This window comes from Muntiacus reevesi, chromosome 4 (assembly GCF_963930625.1).
Source record: "Muntiacus reevesi chromosome 4, mMunRee1.1, whole genome shotgun sequence".
In the NCBI taxonomy this organism is placed as follows: domain Eukaryota; kingdom Metazoa; phylum Chordata; class Mammalia; order Artiodactyla; family Cervidae; genus Muntiacus; species Muntiacus reevesi.
In genome coordinates this window covers 162,213,212-162,229,864 of record NC_089252.1, presented here as the reverse complement: position 1 = coordinate 162,229,864, position 16,653 = coordinate 162,213,212, and the positions used below count along the sequence as shown (strand labels likewise).

The 16,653-nt window shown below is 43.6% G+C and overlaps 1 protein-coding gene and 1 non-coding gene across 4 annotated transcripts in view; both read left to right on the top strand.

The window, feature by feature from the left end:
- IRAK3 (interleukin 1 receptor associated kinase 3) overlaps positions 1-16,653 on the top strand; it is a 59,453-nt gene that overhangs the window by 32,379 nt on the left and 10,421 nt on the right. For all 3 annotated transcript variants that reach the window (XM_065934696.1, XM_065934695.1, XM_065934694.1), the window contains exons 7-9: positions 1,803-1,917; positions 2,744-2,862; positions 16,202-16,400. In XM_065934696.1, coding sequence (XP_065790768.1) covers positions 1,803-1,917; positions 2,744-2,862; positions 16,202-16,400 — 433 coding nt within the window. The remainder of the gene's footprint in view (positions 1-1,802; positions 1,918-2,743; positions 2,863-16,201; positions 16,401-16,653) is intronic.
- On the top strand, positions 5,386-5,458 carry TRNAE-CUC (transfer RNA glutamic acid (anticodon CUC)). The gene has a single exon. It is a non-coding gene; the product is annotated as a tRNA-Glu (tRNA).

Below are 16,653 nucleotides of genomic sequence, written 5' to 3'. Positions count from 1 at the left end.
TTGCCTGGGAAATCCCGTGGACAGAGGGGCCTAGTGGGCTACCGTCCGTGGGGTCACAACAGAGTCGGACATGAGTGACCGAGCGTGCTCACACACAACCAGAGAGCTGAGGGAGGAGGAGATGCTAACTTGGGGGTGGGGTGGGTGGCAGAGTAGACGTCTTGGAAAAAGTAAAATCTAAGCTGAGACCTGAGCATGAGTTTTTTTGTTATAATATTAAGGGAACTACTTAATGGATTGTGTATGTGTTTATGTACACACACACACACGTACACACATAGATACACCCGCACTCCCTTTCTTGAAGTAGGAACAGACGGACTCAGAAGGGATATGTATGTGCTTAGTCGCCCAGTCAGGTTCAGCTGTTTGCGACCCCGTGGACTGTGGCCCGCCAGGCTCCTCTGTCCATGGGATTCTGCAGGCAAGAATACTGGAGTGGGTTGCCATGCCCTCCTTCAGGGGATCTTCCCGACCCAGGGATCGAACCCAGATCTCCTGCATTGCAGGCGGTTTCTTTACTGTCTGAGCCCCCAGGAAAGCCCAAGAATATATATGTACGTATTATATAGATGTGTGTGTATACACACGTTTCATAGGTAAGCTTTACAACTGAAGAAATGAATAATCGGACTTTATATATAGCACCATTTTTTTTTTTTGGAAAAAATATCTTTATTTGTTTTAATATCCCCAAGCGTGCCTTGAGGAGCCTGGTAGACTGCAGTTCACGGGTTCGCGAAAGAGACCCAGCTTAGCGACTAAACAACAATAAGGCCTGCCTAAGACATAAAAGGTGTTCAATAAATAATTGTTGAACTGCGCTCACAGTATGTGTGACTTTCACATGCTGTATATTTCATAGCTGTTACATGGGTGACATTGGTTTTCACTGTGACGATACATGCCCTCAAGAAATAGTTTAAAAAGGAACCTGAAAAATGTATACGATACAGACATAGCATTCTATGATTTAGAAATCAGTGGTGTGTTTTTCAACATCAGATTTTACTAATCACGTGGATCTTAGGTAACAAAACAAACTTCATGAAAGCGTTGGATGTCTCTTAATTGTGTGACTTGGCGCCTAGTACTTTAGTCCCTGATGCAGTAGCATTCAGTAAATGGATAAATGAAAACAGTCTTCCATACTCTTCTATTTTGGTGATTTTAGTTTCACATGTATACCGAAAGTGATGAAATGGATCATTTCAGTTGCATTATGTTTATTTATGTAAAAAACAAGTTATATTGGGTTTCATGTTGATAAAAATAAGTTAATATTGAATATTGTTTTCTATATTATAAAGCTCCCAACACCCCAAATCTCAAGAACTCTCATTTCTGAACATTTCTGTCATATTTGCATATCAGCTAGTATTTGTTAGAATGTGTGCATGTGCGTGTGGTAAGTCACTTCAGTCGTATCCAACTCTTTGCGACCCTACAGACTGTAGCCCACCAGGCCCCTCTGTCCATGGGATTCTCCAGGCAAGAACACTGGAGTGGGCTGCTGTGCCCGCCTTCAGGGGCTCTTCCTGAACCCATGTCTCTTATGTCTCCTGTACTGGCAAGTGGGTCCTTAGCCACCAGCACCACCTGGGAAGCCCATTTGTTAGAATGCTTTAAGCCAGTCTGGAAGGAAAACTGTCATGTGCCCAGTGAAATTCCCTCTCCCTTGGCCAAATTTATATTCTGCTTTATGCCTGTTCCACAGCCCACCTTACCACCCCCCAAACAGTGTTGTTCACTTCCTATTTGAATAACCAGTTTGACAGACCTAAAAAATCTTTTGTTTCAAGGTTCCGTCATCCGAACATACTGGAGTTGGCTGCATATTTTACAGAGAGTGAGAAGTTTTGCCTGGTTTATCCATATATGAGAAATGGATCACTTTTTGACAGATTGCAGTGTGTAGTAAGTCATATCCATCCCTCTGCCTGATATTCTGACCCTCTAAGCCCTGGGGGAGCTGCTGAAACCTTCTGCGAGAACCAGGAGGCCAACATGTGTTCATGCTGGGATGCCAACAGTGGGTTTCCCAAGGATGTAGAGGACTTCTCCATGGATTAATTTCTTACTCTTAGAAGGTTGCTTAAATACCTGAGTTGTTGTGTGTTGTGCAAAATGGTGGTCAAAAGAGTTGCTGGGTCCTCACTCCTCATTGGTACCATGTCTCAAATGAGTTTATGTCAACTACCATTATTTCTCAGGTAATTTTTATTTGCATAACTTTATGCAAAGTACCATTCAATATGAAGGGTAGACATAAAAGTGATACCTATATCACTTAAAAAGAAGGAGGTTGAATAAATGCCATGATTTCTCTTATGATGTTTTTGAAAGATAAGTTAAAAAACATATTCCAAATATGTAAAATTGCAGTTACAATGAGAATAAAAACAGATTATTCTCAATTACCCACACTGTTGTACCACAAATAATCTAAAAATCTTACACAATGAAATTTTAAGCATAGTTATCTTATTAGCTGTATTTCAATTTATATGACATTAAAATTATTGGTTATTTCCATTGCCTATAAAGGGACCTAGAACCAGTATGGGTAGTAGAGGAAAACCCACCTTGGATTAAAAATAGGTTATGGTTAACTAAAATATTGATTCACCCACCTCTCCCCACTTTATCTTTAGAGTTTGTTCTGGCATGCACCTAGGTAATGAATACAAACATGGTTTTTACTCAGAAAATACAACGAAACCAACCACTGTTGTCTTTTCAGGGTAACACAGCCCCACTCTCTTGGCACATTCGAATCAGTGTATTAATAGGAACATCTAAAGCCATCCAGTACTTGCACAACACAGAACCATGCTCCGTCATCTGTGGCAGTATATCCAGGTAAATTATCCCAGAGCTCTAGGTTACACCTGAAGGCTCCTTTCACCATCCCTGGTAAGTCAGACTTCACCCTATTTTCTATCTGTAGTTTCCCTGGTATGTATCTGTATGTGTTAAGAATCCTCATGAAAGTATTTAAAATCTTAGCTTTTTGATGAAAACATGTCTATCGAATTTTAAAAGCTACATTTGTATTGCCAATGGAAGAGTTTATATTATTTTTAGGAATTATTGATGAGCAGTGCAGGATAGACAGTTTTGTGTGTTTTATTAATTATTCTGCATAAAAAACTGTGAAACAATCTGCTGTATTCATTGCACTTAAAAAATAAACAAACTGACGTCTAAGAAAAGATTAAGTGGCTTATACAGGGATTCTTCACAAGATTAACAGTAGTGATCGGCAGTTTAAGTTCTTTGTCCTTGAATCTCCAGCGTCTTGCATTGCCGCTGAGCCTGCTGCCTCCTAGCTGCACATATTCCCCGTGACAAGCCGAGCAGCCCTCCCAGTGTTCCTTCCTGATCCATGAGAAGATGAGAAACAGCATCTTCCATCCTTTTCCCTCTTCAGCCGATATGAATCTTTCAGACAGAGAGTGGATACCCTCCAAACCTCCACCCACTGTGAATTTTTCCCGTGTGCCCTTCATGATGGACTTGTCCCAAAATAAATACACCTTTGCTGAGTAGCAGGGTAGACTGGATTCAAAAGGCTCTGCCTCTTCTGAGCCATCACCTAGTGTCTTTGAAAAAGCTTTTAGTGTGCTTTTCCAGTTGAGCAGAAGAGGAACTGATTGCTTACTTCTTTGTTTTTCTGGAGAAGTGAACTTCATATAAAAAGCCTCTGGATTTTACTTTATCCTGGGGGAGTGGCAGGGGTGGGGACACAGCCATTCGGTAGCTTCTCCTGTTGGGAAAGTGAAACCATTAGTCACCCAGTCACGTCCCACTCTTTGCGAACCCATGGACTGTAGCCCAGCAGGCTCTGTCTATGGGATTTTCCAGGCAAGAATACTGGAGTTGGTAGCCATGCCCTTCCCCAGGGGATCATCCTGGCCCAGGGACTGGACCTGGGCCTCCCACATTGCAGGCAGATTCTTTATCATCTGAGCCACAAGGGAAGCCCCACTTTCTCCTGCTGCAGTGTGGCAATTCATCAACTGCCAGTGACCTTATAGAATCAGCATAACATTGGTGCAGCCTCAGGGGACCTGGGACACAGATGGATGGTGAAAGTCTCAGACGTCAGTGGAATCAACCACTGAGGTTGGGCTAAGGTGGCCGCCCACAACCTAAAACAATCCCTCTTCTACCCAGCTCGTAGCCCACTCAGCATTATAGGTGCTCAAATATATGTTCAAACGGAGTTGTTGTTCAATCACTAAGTCATGCCCAGCTCTTTGTGACCCCATGGACTGCAGCATGCCAGGCTTCTCTGTCCTTCTTACTGGGTAGATAAATAAATAAGTGGAATTTCTTCTTTTGTTTTAATTTCTTCCTTTGGTGCTTGATGGGAGAAGGGGATAGGGAAGTCCACCTGTCGGAGCCCCAGGGAGCATTAGGCTGAAGGACACAGACTCAGGCTCTGTCTGAGTCACAGGGCTTCCCCGGGGCCACTGGGCGGGGAGACGTGCGTGCACTCTCCCCGCCTCGCTCTCCCGCTCTCAGGTCTAAGCACAGACTGTGAGGCAGACTGCTGCTCTCTCGGGATTGGCTGGTGTCTTCAGGCAATTCCCAGGAAACAGGTGCAGTGGCAGAGATGTGCCTGCAGGGGAGTTTTTTGAGTGCTCTGAGGAATAACAAAAGTAAGAGAGGAAGACAGAATCGAGAGTTGGAAATGCTGAGCTGGAGTGTTATAATTATAGAAGAGGCCAGGAAGATCCCCTGGCGGAGGGCATGGCAGCCCACTTCAGTATTTTTGCCTGGGAAATCCCATGTATAGAGGAGCCTGGCGGGATACAGTCCACGGGCTGCAAAAGTCAGACACGACTGAGTGACTAAACTACCACCACCACCAGAGGCCTTGGCCGATGCCATGGGGACTGCTGAATCTGAGGTGGCCCTTCAAAGCTGCCCCCAGATGAGGCAAGGCACTGGATTTTTGCACCCCTGTACCCTACCAGCCATGAGTGGGGCTGTACAGGGGGTGAGGCAACTCCCTTCTGCCACTGGTGGTTCCCAGGTTGGGGCTTAGCTCGGAGCCATCAGCAGCCACCCATCCTTCATGGGGAGTGTGTGCCTTCCTGGATCCTAAGGGAGGGTTGGGCCCATGGCCCCACAGCCACTACAGTTCAGAAGAGCTGGCTGGATGGCGTTCTGCAAAACATCTCTAAATGATTTTCTTTTGCATGTACTTTCCTCCCACTTCTTCCTATCCTTTCCTCTTAGTTCAGTATCCACAATTGTTTAAATCAGACAGATCTGTTTTAAGAAGCCAACTTTTCATTTAAAAATGTGATTCTGAGCCAACTGCTTGCCTCTTTTAAGCCTCAGCTTGTTTCCTCTGCAAATGCTAATAAAAGAGCCTGGCTGACTCAGTCGGTAGAGCATGAGACTCTCAATCTCAGGGTTGTGGGTTCGAGCCCCACATTGGGCAATCTCTTTTCTTGGGCTTCTCTGCTAGCTCAGTGGTAAAGAATCCTCCTTCAATGCAGGAGACGTAAGAGATCCAGGTTCGATCCCTGAGTTGGGAAGATCCCCTGGAGGTGGGCATGGCAACTCACTCCAGTATTCTTGCCTGGAGAATTCCACGGACAGAGGAGCCTGGTGGGCTACAGTCCAGAGGGTCTCAAAGAGCCGAACATGACTGAGCCCAGCTTCTACCTCTTCAGGTTAAATGGCATAGTGTACCTGGCGCTTAGCAAAGAGGATGCACTCGCTCAATGCTGGCTGGCTCCTGTTACCATAGTCAGGAAGTGGTAGGAGGAGCAGAGGCCGAGATGTGACGGCCAGCGAGCTTTTTTACTTAGCACTCGTTTACTTATTGTCTTAGTCCATTAGGACTGCTCTGACAGAAATACTATGAACTGAGTGGCTTATGAGCGTTACATGTTTATTTCTCACAGCTGCAGAGGCTGGGAAGTCCAAGACCATGGCGCTGGCCAATTCTCTGTCCCAGGCAAGCTCCCTTTCTGGTTCAGAGGTGGCTGTCTTTTCTCTGGTGGAAGGTGTGAGGGGTCACTCCGGAGTCTCTTTTATGAGAGCAGTAATCCCATCCATGAGGGGAGTCCTTATGACCTCATCACCTTCTGAAGGCCCAACATCTTAACCCCATCACAATGGGGTTAAGATTTCAATATATGAATTTAGGGGGACACAAGCTGGAATCAAGAGTGCTGGGAGAAACATCAACAACCTGGGATATGCAGATGATACCACTCTAATGGCAGAAAGCAAAGAGGAACTAAAGAGCCTCTTGATGAGGGTGAAAGAGGAGGGTGAAAAAGGTGGCTTAAAACTCAGCATTAAAAAAACTAAGATCATGCCATCCGGTCCCATCACTTCACAGCAAATAGATGGGGAAACAATGGAAACAGTGAGAGCCTTTATCTTCTTGGGGTCCAAAATCACTGCAGCTGGTGGCTGCAGTCATGAAATTAAAAGATGCTTGCTTCTTGGAAGGAGAGCTATGACAAACTTAGACAGTGTAATGAAAAGCAAAGACATCACTTTGCCAACGAAAGTCCATATAGTCAAAGCTATGCTATTTCCAGTAGTCACATATGAATGTGAGAGTTTGACCATTAAGAAGGCTGAGCACTGAAGAATTGATGCTTTTGAAGATTCTTGAGAGTCCCTTGGACTGCAAGGAGATCAAACTCGTCAATCCTAAAGGACACTGACCCTGAAAATTCATTGGAAGGACTGATGCTGAAGCTGATGCTTCAGTTCTTTGACCACCTGATGCAAAGAGCCGACTCATTAGAGAAGACCCTGATGCTGGGGAAGATTGAAGGCAGAATAAGAGGGCAACAGAGGATGAAATGGTTGGATGGCATCACCGATTCAATGCACATGAACTTGGGCAAACTCCGGTTGCTGGTGAGGGACAGGAAGGCCTGGCATGCTGCAGTTCATGCTGTTGCAAAGAGTTGGACATGACTTGGCGACTGAACAACAACAAGCTTTCAGCCCATAGCACTTACTTCTATCATCAATTTATTGTGTTTGAAAAGTGGACCCACAAGCTAACTCTATTTTAATAAAAATAATTTCTGTGTTAGGATGCGTTTATTGAACATTTTGAAAATCACCTTCCTTTTAGTTCACAAATATTTATGGAACATCTGCCATGTGCAAAGCATTGACTTATACCACAGTGGGGGAAAACATTGATAATCATAGTCTTGAACTGGAAGCTTCAACCTGGTGATCAGATAAGATAATAAGAACACAGAGAATATAATACATGATATGCCACTAAATATGCCCAATGTGTGTTTGGTCTGAGAAGGCTAATGCTAATTAGATAGTTCTAAGCCAGCTCTTTGAGGAGATGGGTTATGACAGTGGGCTGGTTGAAAGAAGGGATGAGAATATTCCTGGTGGAAGGCAGTAATTTGTTCAGGGGAACAGAGTGAAGAATTGCAGGGTGTATAATGAAAGCAAGAAGGGTTGGTTGGAGAAAAGAGGAAGAGGTTGGAGAATAAGGAAAGAAGAGTAGATAAAAATAAGGCAGTGATGGGATGAGGGTTGGATGATACTTTGAACACTTACTAGGTGGACGACCTGGGTTTGATAAGCTAGGCTCTTAAAATGGACTCTGAGGCTTCTTCTCTCTGGGGTCTAAATGGGAACAGAAAGTTTCTGGAGTTTCTTAGGTGGTATCACAGTTTAAAAGGAGGCTATTTCTTCCAGAAGAGTATCTCAAATATTTGTCTAGATGTACCAAGCTGTGTGTGTGTGTGTGTGTGTGTGTGTGTGTGTGCACGCTCAGTCATTTCAGTTGTGTCTGACTCTTTATGACCCCGTGGACAGTAACCCACCCAGCTCTTCTGTCCATGGGATTTTTCCCTGCAAGAATACTGGAATAAGTTGCCATGCCCTCCTCCAGGGCCTCTTCCCCACCCAGAGACCGAACCCACGTCTCCTGCATTGCTGGCAGATACTTTGCCACTGAGCCACCAGGGAAGCCGTGCCAAGCTATAGTATCACTTAAATAACACTGTTAGACAGAATACCTACCAGGTCATATAGATACGAGTACCAAAAGAGATCTGATCAGAGAAAGGGAGAATTTCATGGACGGGGCAGGATTTGAACTGGAAATGCAGCTAGCAGTGTATTTTATTTTATTTTTTTGTTGGTAAAGGGGCTGCTGCTGATTGGGTTTTCCAAAGGGTTCGGGGACTCAAACATAGCCATCTCTAGATTACACCCACCCAGGCATGTGTCAGGGTGTGGAGTGCGGAGGCCATGGGCACTGATGTGAGAACTGTGGTTTCACAAGGGCTCGTCAGCATGTCCATCTCTGTTCCAGGGCCAGTCAGCCCCCTCCACAGCCTCTGAACTCTTGGCCTTTCTGCCGAGCCTGCCAGGGAAGATGTTAATGAGTGCCAACTATAACAGTTGACGTTCCCTCTTTTCTTTGGTGGTGTGCACACCTGTTCTTTAGAAACTGGAATGAGACCAACTCATTTCATTCAGGGCACTGAACATCTGTCAGATGGTAATGCATTCAGTTCCCAGCAGTCTTGGCCAAACGTGAATTGGCTGAGCTGGATGACCCTCCTGAATCTCTTAAATGAATCCTTCACTTGGCTCGAACCTTGGGCCTCCCTGATTCTTTGTCCCTCTGTGTATAACCATGTGCTTTCAGGAAGGTCTGAAATCCCTGCTCTTCTGACTTCATCATATTCATTTCCTCATTCTTTGTCAGGAAAGGCAGCTTCTAGGAGAGATGTCATTTTATTGTACAGCCTGATAACTGGCTCAAAAAAGGACATCTCGAACTGTGTTAAACAGTGACCCTGTCTGTGGGTAAGTCTGGGCTCTGTTTTTGTTGAAGTGAGACATGGAAAATATTGTTACCTTTGTTTTCTTTTCTGTATTTGGGCCTCAGACCAATGAGTCACAGAAGAGTTACCATACATCATTTGACATTTTAAACATTGCTTTTAATAGTATGAAGTAACATACAGTATACATAAAGTGACAGTAAGTAAAAAAAGACAATATATAATTGTCTTTTACAATTTACAATAGTAAACAATATACAATTATAACTTTGTAAAATTACAAATTCAGGAATTAAAAAATTAAAAGTGAAACAGACCAAAATATAAATAAAACTTTCATTAGATGGAGAGACCGTGGCTTTTCATTTGATGGCTGATTTTTTCTAACTTCTACGTGATGTTAAATTCTTATTTAAGGATTACATCTTCTTTTATAATAAGAATAAAATTTATTAGGGAAAAAAATAACTTAGCATCAGACCTTTCTATCTCAAACCGGGGAATCAGACATTTCAAGGAGTCTTTAGTTAGCGGATAATATCCCAAAGTTTCATTTTAGTCACTCTGTCTGCAGAGAAGCTTGATAATCTCATACCTGGGTGGTTTTAAAAATAGTTTGAAAAATGAAGATTGTAAAGAAGATCATCCTTCAGCAGCTTGGTGCCCAAAGTGTGAGCAGCACCTTTTGTCTGAGCAAAATGAAATGCCATCACTGGGGATGACCTGGGAAGAGCACGAGAAATCTGTGTTCCCGCCCAGGTCCTGCCTCCCTCTCTTAGACCATGGTTTCCTCACTTGTGCATAGAGCCAGCCGAGATCATCTCAAGTTGGACCTCTTCTTGATTTCAAATTCTGTACAACTACACCTGCTTGTTTTCATACCATGCTCTAAGACTCACAAAGCTAGGGGTTATGGCAGGAGAAGGACGTGACCCTGTGTTTTTGTAAATCTTGACCAAGCCTTACTTACCCAGGCCAACTTGGAGCGAGGCTGAGCTCAGACAGGTTTCAGGAGGCACCTTCTGACACCTGCTCATCCTGGAGCAGGCCAGGCAAAGCCCTGACACGCCCGTTCTCAGAAATGCCCCCAGTCTTTCCCCTGTCCTGCCCTCTTTCCAGCGGCCATCGCAGTGACCTCACTGCTGCTCCCGTCTCTTGTCACTGGTTGAGGCTGTGGCCTTCGGGCTCTCCCAGATCTGCGTGCAAAGACCAGCTCTACCGCTTTCCAGCAGTGTGATCTTGGGTAAATCACTCAATTCCTTGGGGTACAGTCTCCTTATCTGGAACTGGAACCTCTGTTCTTATTCCCAGGGTTGTGAGGATGAAATGAGCTCATTTCTGTGAAGCACAGCCCAGGAGTTGGCGTAAGTATAGTTCCTCTCAGCTAACGGAGACTCAGGTATCTCATCTGACCCATCCTTGGACCCCAGCGCAGCGCCTTGTTAGAGCTCTGTTTGGGTGCACCCCTGATTGTTAGAACTTCTCTGTATTGAGCTAAAATCTGTCTTCCAGTGGCTCACCCATTTACCATTGTTTTGGCACGAGAATTACCTACCTACAACTAAAAGGAAGAAGAGAGAAAATTTACTTCGTTTCTGCCTTGTAATCAAAAGTTTCTTAATCTTTTTGAATAAAAAGATGTTTCTTTCGGTTAACTGCAAGTTGGAAGTGCGCTGAAGAGATGTAGGAGTGCTAGGCTTTAGCATAAGCTATTTTGCATAGAATGAGTGATTTCAACCAGCTGGGCCTCATTTGCCTCATCTGAAAAAAAAAAAACGCAATTGTGCTTATAGAAGCGATGACAAATCAGTTTCGTCTCACATTCCATCTTGGATTGGTTGGTAATGAGTTCCCATGGGCAGAGTTGAAAGGGAATCTGGGGTGGGTACTTTCTGAAGTCAATTAGTGATGTCTGCCAAGAATATGGGAGGAGGTCTTGGCAGCATCTGGGCCACGTATTTGCTGTATGCCGAGTGGTCCAAGGCTATGTATGGTTTCAGATTCTCTTCATTTACAAACTGGTTATATCATCAGATGTTTATTTAGTATCTTCTATAGATTCAGCATTATGCTTATGCAAACAGAAGCTGGCCTCTCTGGGAGTGCCACGTGAAGGAGTACAGGCTTTACCGTAGGAACTTGGAGAAAAGAAGGCCACTGGAATTCAGATTAGTGAAAACTTGCTGGAGAGAATTAATCAAGCTGCATGGAGGAATTGCATAACTGTAAGTGGGAGGGGAATACTTTCCAGGTAAGGGGAACACAAAGAAAGCCCCCCGTACAGCAGTAACCACAGTCTATTTGGGGCTTCCAAGGTGGTGCTAGTGGTCAAGGACCTGCCTGTCAGTGCAGGAGACCCTGGTTCAATTCCTGGTTTGGGAAGTTCCCCTGGAGAAGGGATAGCCTACCCACCCCAGTGTTCTTGGGCTTCCCTGCTGGTGACTGAGTCGGTAAATGCAGCAATGCAGGAGACCTGGGTTCGATCCCTGGGTTGGGAATATCCCCCGGAGAAGGGCATGGCAATCCATTCAAGTACTCTTGCCTGGAGAATCCCCACGGACAGGAGCCTGGGGGACGACAGTCCATAGGGTCGCACAGAGTCAGACTCGACTGAAGCAACTTAGCAAGCACACACGCGTCCTGACTGCATTGATAAGTGCTAGTACATTCCTTGTGACTGGTAGGCTGCAGAGATGCATTAGGGCACTCAGTGAAAGCCAGAGGACGGAGTTTACACATCACTGGTGTTATCGTTGGTTTGACAGAGGAGAAAGCTGAGATTTACAGAGGTTAGTAACCTGCCTCGGTCACATGCCGATAGATGGAGGAGAGGAGATGGGGTTCCATGCTTGTGTGAGTGGAACAGCATGCTCATGTTAGGTCATTAAGCCAAGACTCCTGGGAGCATGTTGGTTTCAACAGCAGAAACAGGGAAATGGGGCAGAAGAGGAGAATGTAATTAGTATGTGCGAATTTGGAAACGTGAACGTTGGGCTTCTAGTGAGAAGGGCTGCAGGCAGCAGTCTTTGTGGGGGCTGGGGAGGTAAGGCCTGGTGGTCTGCATTTGGAATGTTCGCCTTGTGCAAGCAGAGAGTAAATAGTCTTCGAAGGAAGACGCTATCAGGGACACAGCCGCAGAACACACAAGGAGGAAGCCAAACCCACATTTCAAAGCTATTTTCAAGAAGTCTGCTGGTTTAGTTAGCCCAAAAATGTCTTAGTAATTCGAACTCTTCAAAAGAGCATGTTATAAAAACAAAATTCATTTCCAGATGGTGGAATTTGAGGAGGAAAAGGATTTAAAGAAAAGAATCTTGAAGAGTTGAAGTCTTTATTCTTGGCAAAAGACGCTCACATTTTTATTGGGGGAAACAAAGATGTTTTTGAATTACGGGATCACATAAAAGCATCTGAAAGCAGTAAACCTTCTTGTTATTTCCATCGTATCCCTCAGCAAGCTTAATTGTTTTCACATTTATGAACGATTTTAAATTGAAATGCGTTTTATCCCTGGCATTTTTTTATCCCAGACATTCATTCTTGTTCATGTTGCCAAAGCGAGGAGATAATCTTGGGGAACATTTCTAATGTTTCCTACAAGATCATTTTGTCTTCTGCTATGGCCGTGGGTCTCCTGCCAAGTGAAACAAACTCTCTTACTAGGGAGGTGGTCTCAGAAAAAAAGGAAGGAAGTGGCCATTTGCTTAAAAATGAATTTTGTAAAAAAAAAATGGAAATCGATCAGAGATGTATGGGTGTAGTAAGTGCATGGAGAATTTCCTTTGTGAGGGGCTAGAAAGACCGAGTGGTCGGAAAGGGGATGGGGGACCGCAGAGGGGCTCTTCCTGTGACCTTGTCACCCTTGCTGGAGGACCCAAGGTCCTGCCTTCACTCCCAAGACCTGATGTGTGTGGTGAGGCTGCTGGGCTCCAGCTCAGGGCTTAGCAGGGATAGAAACCCTGCAGGGAATGCAAATGTTTATTTGGTGGTTCAATTAACCATCAGTCTCCTCCCTCTCCATTTTCCCTTACCCTCCAAGAAAACTACTTTTGTTTTTCAAAACCTTTTTAGATGTAGTAATTCTTTTCCTTAGATTTTTTTCTATTTTCCTGTTAGTGCCTGCCTTCTTCTAAAATATCCATATATGTTCATTTTTTTTCCTAAGGGATGCCAAAACAGATGTTACATAAATTAAAACCCCCCCTAGGAATTTTATTTACCACTACTGTCTCTAAGCTCCAGTGTATACTTAAATACATGGACACATACATCCCTGCACACCTACACACCAAACAATATGTACATGTTTATCCCCATGGTCTTAAAATATCTGAGAATATTAGTTTAGTCAGGTTCTTCCAACACACCTCTAGAACTATTTTGAAATATAACTGATGCCTTGAAACTGATTAACCCAAGGATGTTCAGATCTCCAGGCTTATCCTGCAACCCCTGTACCTTTGTTACATCAAATTGGTGTCCTTAAACTTCTAGAGTTACCCAGCCAGATCCAGTGGGATTTTCAGGTTAAGTGACCAGTATAGGATGGACAGTGGGCAGCTTATATTCTTCAAAGCAAATTTCAAGGCTCTCCCTGTGCGTCAGGCACTCTGCTTAGGTTTCCTCACTTAACCCTCACAACAACCCTGTGAGGTCTGCATTATCAGGTCTTTTTACCTACAAGGAAATCAAGGCTTAGAAAAGTTACGCTAGTTTGATCAGAGAGATGAAATTTCACATTGAAAGGAGGTTTACCCCTTCTTGACTAAGCCTTTACTCAAGAGAGTCTAGGACTCATAAGGTACCAATAAGGCAAAAACAAGCCATAAAACCAAGTGCTGCCTAGGTCAATGAGAAAGATCGAGAAGGCTGTTTACGCCAAAAGGGGAGTCAGGGTTTCAGTTCTGTGTCGTTTATGCTGGATATACTGCACGCTGATGTTGGCGGAGGAAGGATGTGTATGATTTTTCCCAGTGATCTGCAGGTTCCTACAGAAACTATGTCTTGCTACATCTGGAGAGGGAAGGCAAGATATCTGGTGAGGGGTGTCTTACTGCTTCAAACAGCAGTGAAACAGACAGCAAGCTGTCCTGTTGCCTCAGGCAGTCATTTAGAACCCAATGAGGTGCTGTTTATCTCTGAACCCAATTAAGTGAAGTCTGGACTTTTCCAGAGTATTGCAAAGTACTCAGGGACTGGGCTACTGAGCACCAATAACTCTTCCTAAAATTAAAAATATACATCCTTAAAAACCACTTGCACTTACATGTCAAACATAAAATTTACACTTAGATTCAGATCCTGCATTATAATCTAGGTGTATCATCTTGCTTTATATTTAACCTCAAGAACTTCAACTTTAAATTAGGAGACAAATGTAAACAAAGAAAGCAATTCTCGTAACTTTGGAAGGGCTTAAGTACCCAGAAAGAATTGTCCTAGAGACCCCTAGCCATAGAGACATGAACTAACAATCCCAGATTCAGAATACAAACTCACTACCTTGTGTGAGACTTTTCCCATCACCTCACTGTGAACCATGACTAGTCCTTCCGCCAGAAGTGTTATCTAGAAAGCTGATGGTCTCTCTGCTACCGAAAGTAGCTTGTGGGAAAGACTAGAAGAAATAGGTTGTAGAAACACTAAATTGTAGGTGTGGGCCATTGGGTGTTTCTTACCTGTTCCCTGGTAGCTCAGATGATAAAGAAGCCGCCGGCAATGCAGGAGATCTGGGTTCGATCCCTGGGTTGGAAAGATCCCCTGGAGGCGGGCATGCCAACCCGCTTCAGTATTCTTGCCTGGAGAATCCCCATGGACAGAGGAGCCTGGCAGGCTACAGTCCATGGGGTCACAAAGAGTTGGACATGACTGAGTGATTAAGCATGGCCTGCACAGCACCTGTTTGTTGCATTATATTGTTACAAGATTTTAGTTACTTTATGTTGTCTTTATTTTGTTAGTCTGTTTTTACTAGCATAGAATGAATGTATTCAGTTGACCTGCAAGGTAACTGAAGGCACTTTATGTCTGAATATTCTATTTGAGGTTGAAGCAGGAGAGTTTGAGTAGAATTGATTGTTGAAGGGCCTTTTGGAATTCCCACTTTCCTCAAACAGAACATCCTTCTTCCTCAGCTGCCATTAACCTTTATTTAGAACAGAGTAAATCACTGAACTTAAAATTTATGTTATACACTAAAGTCTGCTGGTAAACAACTTGTCTTTTCACCAAATACCATTATTCAAAGTGCGAATGCAGTGCCCTGGAACAATTTCGCATTCTTATTGATGGCCTTTCACTGACCCAGAGTCATCTGTGGGTTTTATTGTGTAACGTGCTGTGGTTACTCAGCTCCCCTCTGCCTAACTCTTACGGAAGTAGCTGCAAACTTCCCCAGTTTTTCTGAGGATCAAATAAATGGGTTAGATTATGAGTGTTCTTGCTGCTTTTTTTCCCCTGTTGTTCTTGGGAAAGACCTGTTCTTTAGGGATTTTAAGTGTTTCACAAATTCAGCTTTTTGCATTCTCTTTTAAGTTATGGTTTAAGTTAAGTTTAGGTTCTTTAAAGCTGGGTTGGAAGAAGAAGGGAGGATGAGACGCTTGACATTGAAAATCTGGCACTCAGATCTTTGCATTCCTCCTCTTGTTGCTGAAATAAAGTGGGGAGCAGTGGTAGGGCAGGGGGTTCAGAAGAGAGCCAGACTCTGAGAGTGGCAGAAGCTGGAGGAGTAGAAGCTTGGGTCCTGATAATGAGAGTTAATGAACCTGTCTGCCCACCTCATCTCCTGGCACATGTGGCAGACTCCTGCATTAGGTACCCAGTGATCAGGGCATCTCCAGAAGCCCCAGCTTTGATCTGAATAAGTGAAGTGTACATCTGGGCAAGAAGTCATTAAGAACTATGTGTCTGTTCTAATCTAGAGCTAGAGCAAAGGTAGGATCTGGCTCTAATGTATTGGCTTAGTGGTTCTAAGCCAAGCATTCCACAGCACAGCCCTGTGCATGTCAGATACTTAATTACTATCTGATTAAGACTCATTTAATGTTCTTATTACATGTAAGTAGAACACAAGGAAAGCTGCTTTTTTTTAACTTTAGTTTCTCCTATTGACGAAGCATCAGCTTCATCCACCAACTCCATGTATAGACCTGTAAATTTGAAATGTCTGCTGTTCCAAGGTCAGGTTTTTGTTTTAGGTTTTATATAATGCTTGAATTTATACTTTGAGAAATAAATGAGAAAATATCCTCTAAAAAATTCATGGAAAATAATGTGTGACTTTATTTGGAATTGACCGAATATGAAAACGAGCTTGTCCTGTTGTTTTCCGCCGGAATACCTTTATGATGTTTTGTCTTGTTTGCCCATGATCACAATTTCAGTGCAAACATACTTCTGGATGATCAGTTTCAACCCAAACTAACTGATTTTGCCATGGCACACTTCCGACCTCATCTAGAACCTCAAAGCTCTGCCATAAGCATGACCAGCAGCAGCAGTAAGCATGTGTGGTACATGCCAGAAGAGTATATCAGACAAGGCAAACTTTCCATTAAAACAGACGTCTACAGCTTTGGAATTGTAAGTACCAGCTACCGGTTAATGAAGGAGAAGAGTTTACCACCAAGAATGCTCTAAATCCTAAGAATTGTTTTAAAGACTTTAACTTTTAGACGTATTGATTTCCTGTGACTCATTGTCTTATATCAAGACATTAATTTTATGTCGTCAAACAGTAAAACATAAAGTGATTAATTAGAATGAACTATATTCAGTATTGAGGTTAACTGAAAAAAGACACATGTACCCAGAGCACTATTTACAACAGCTAGGA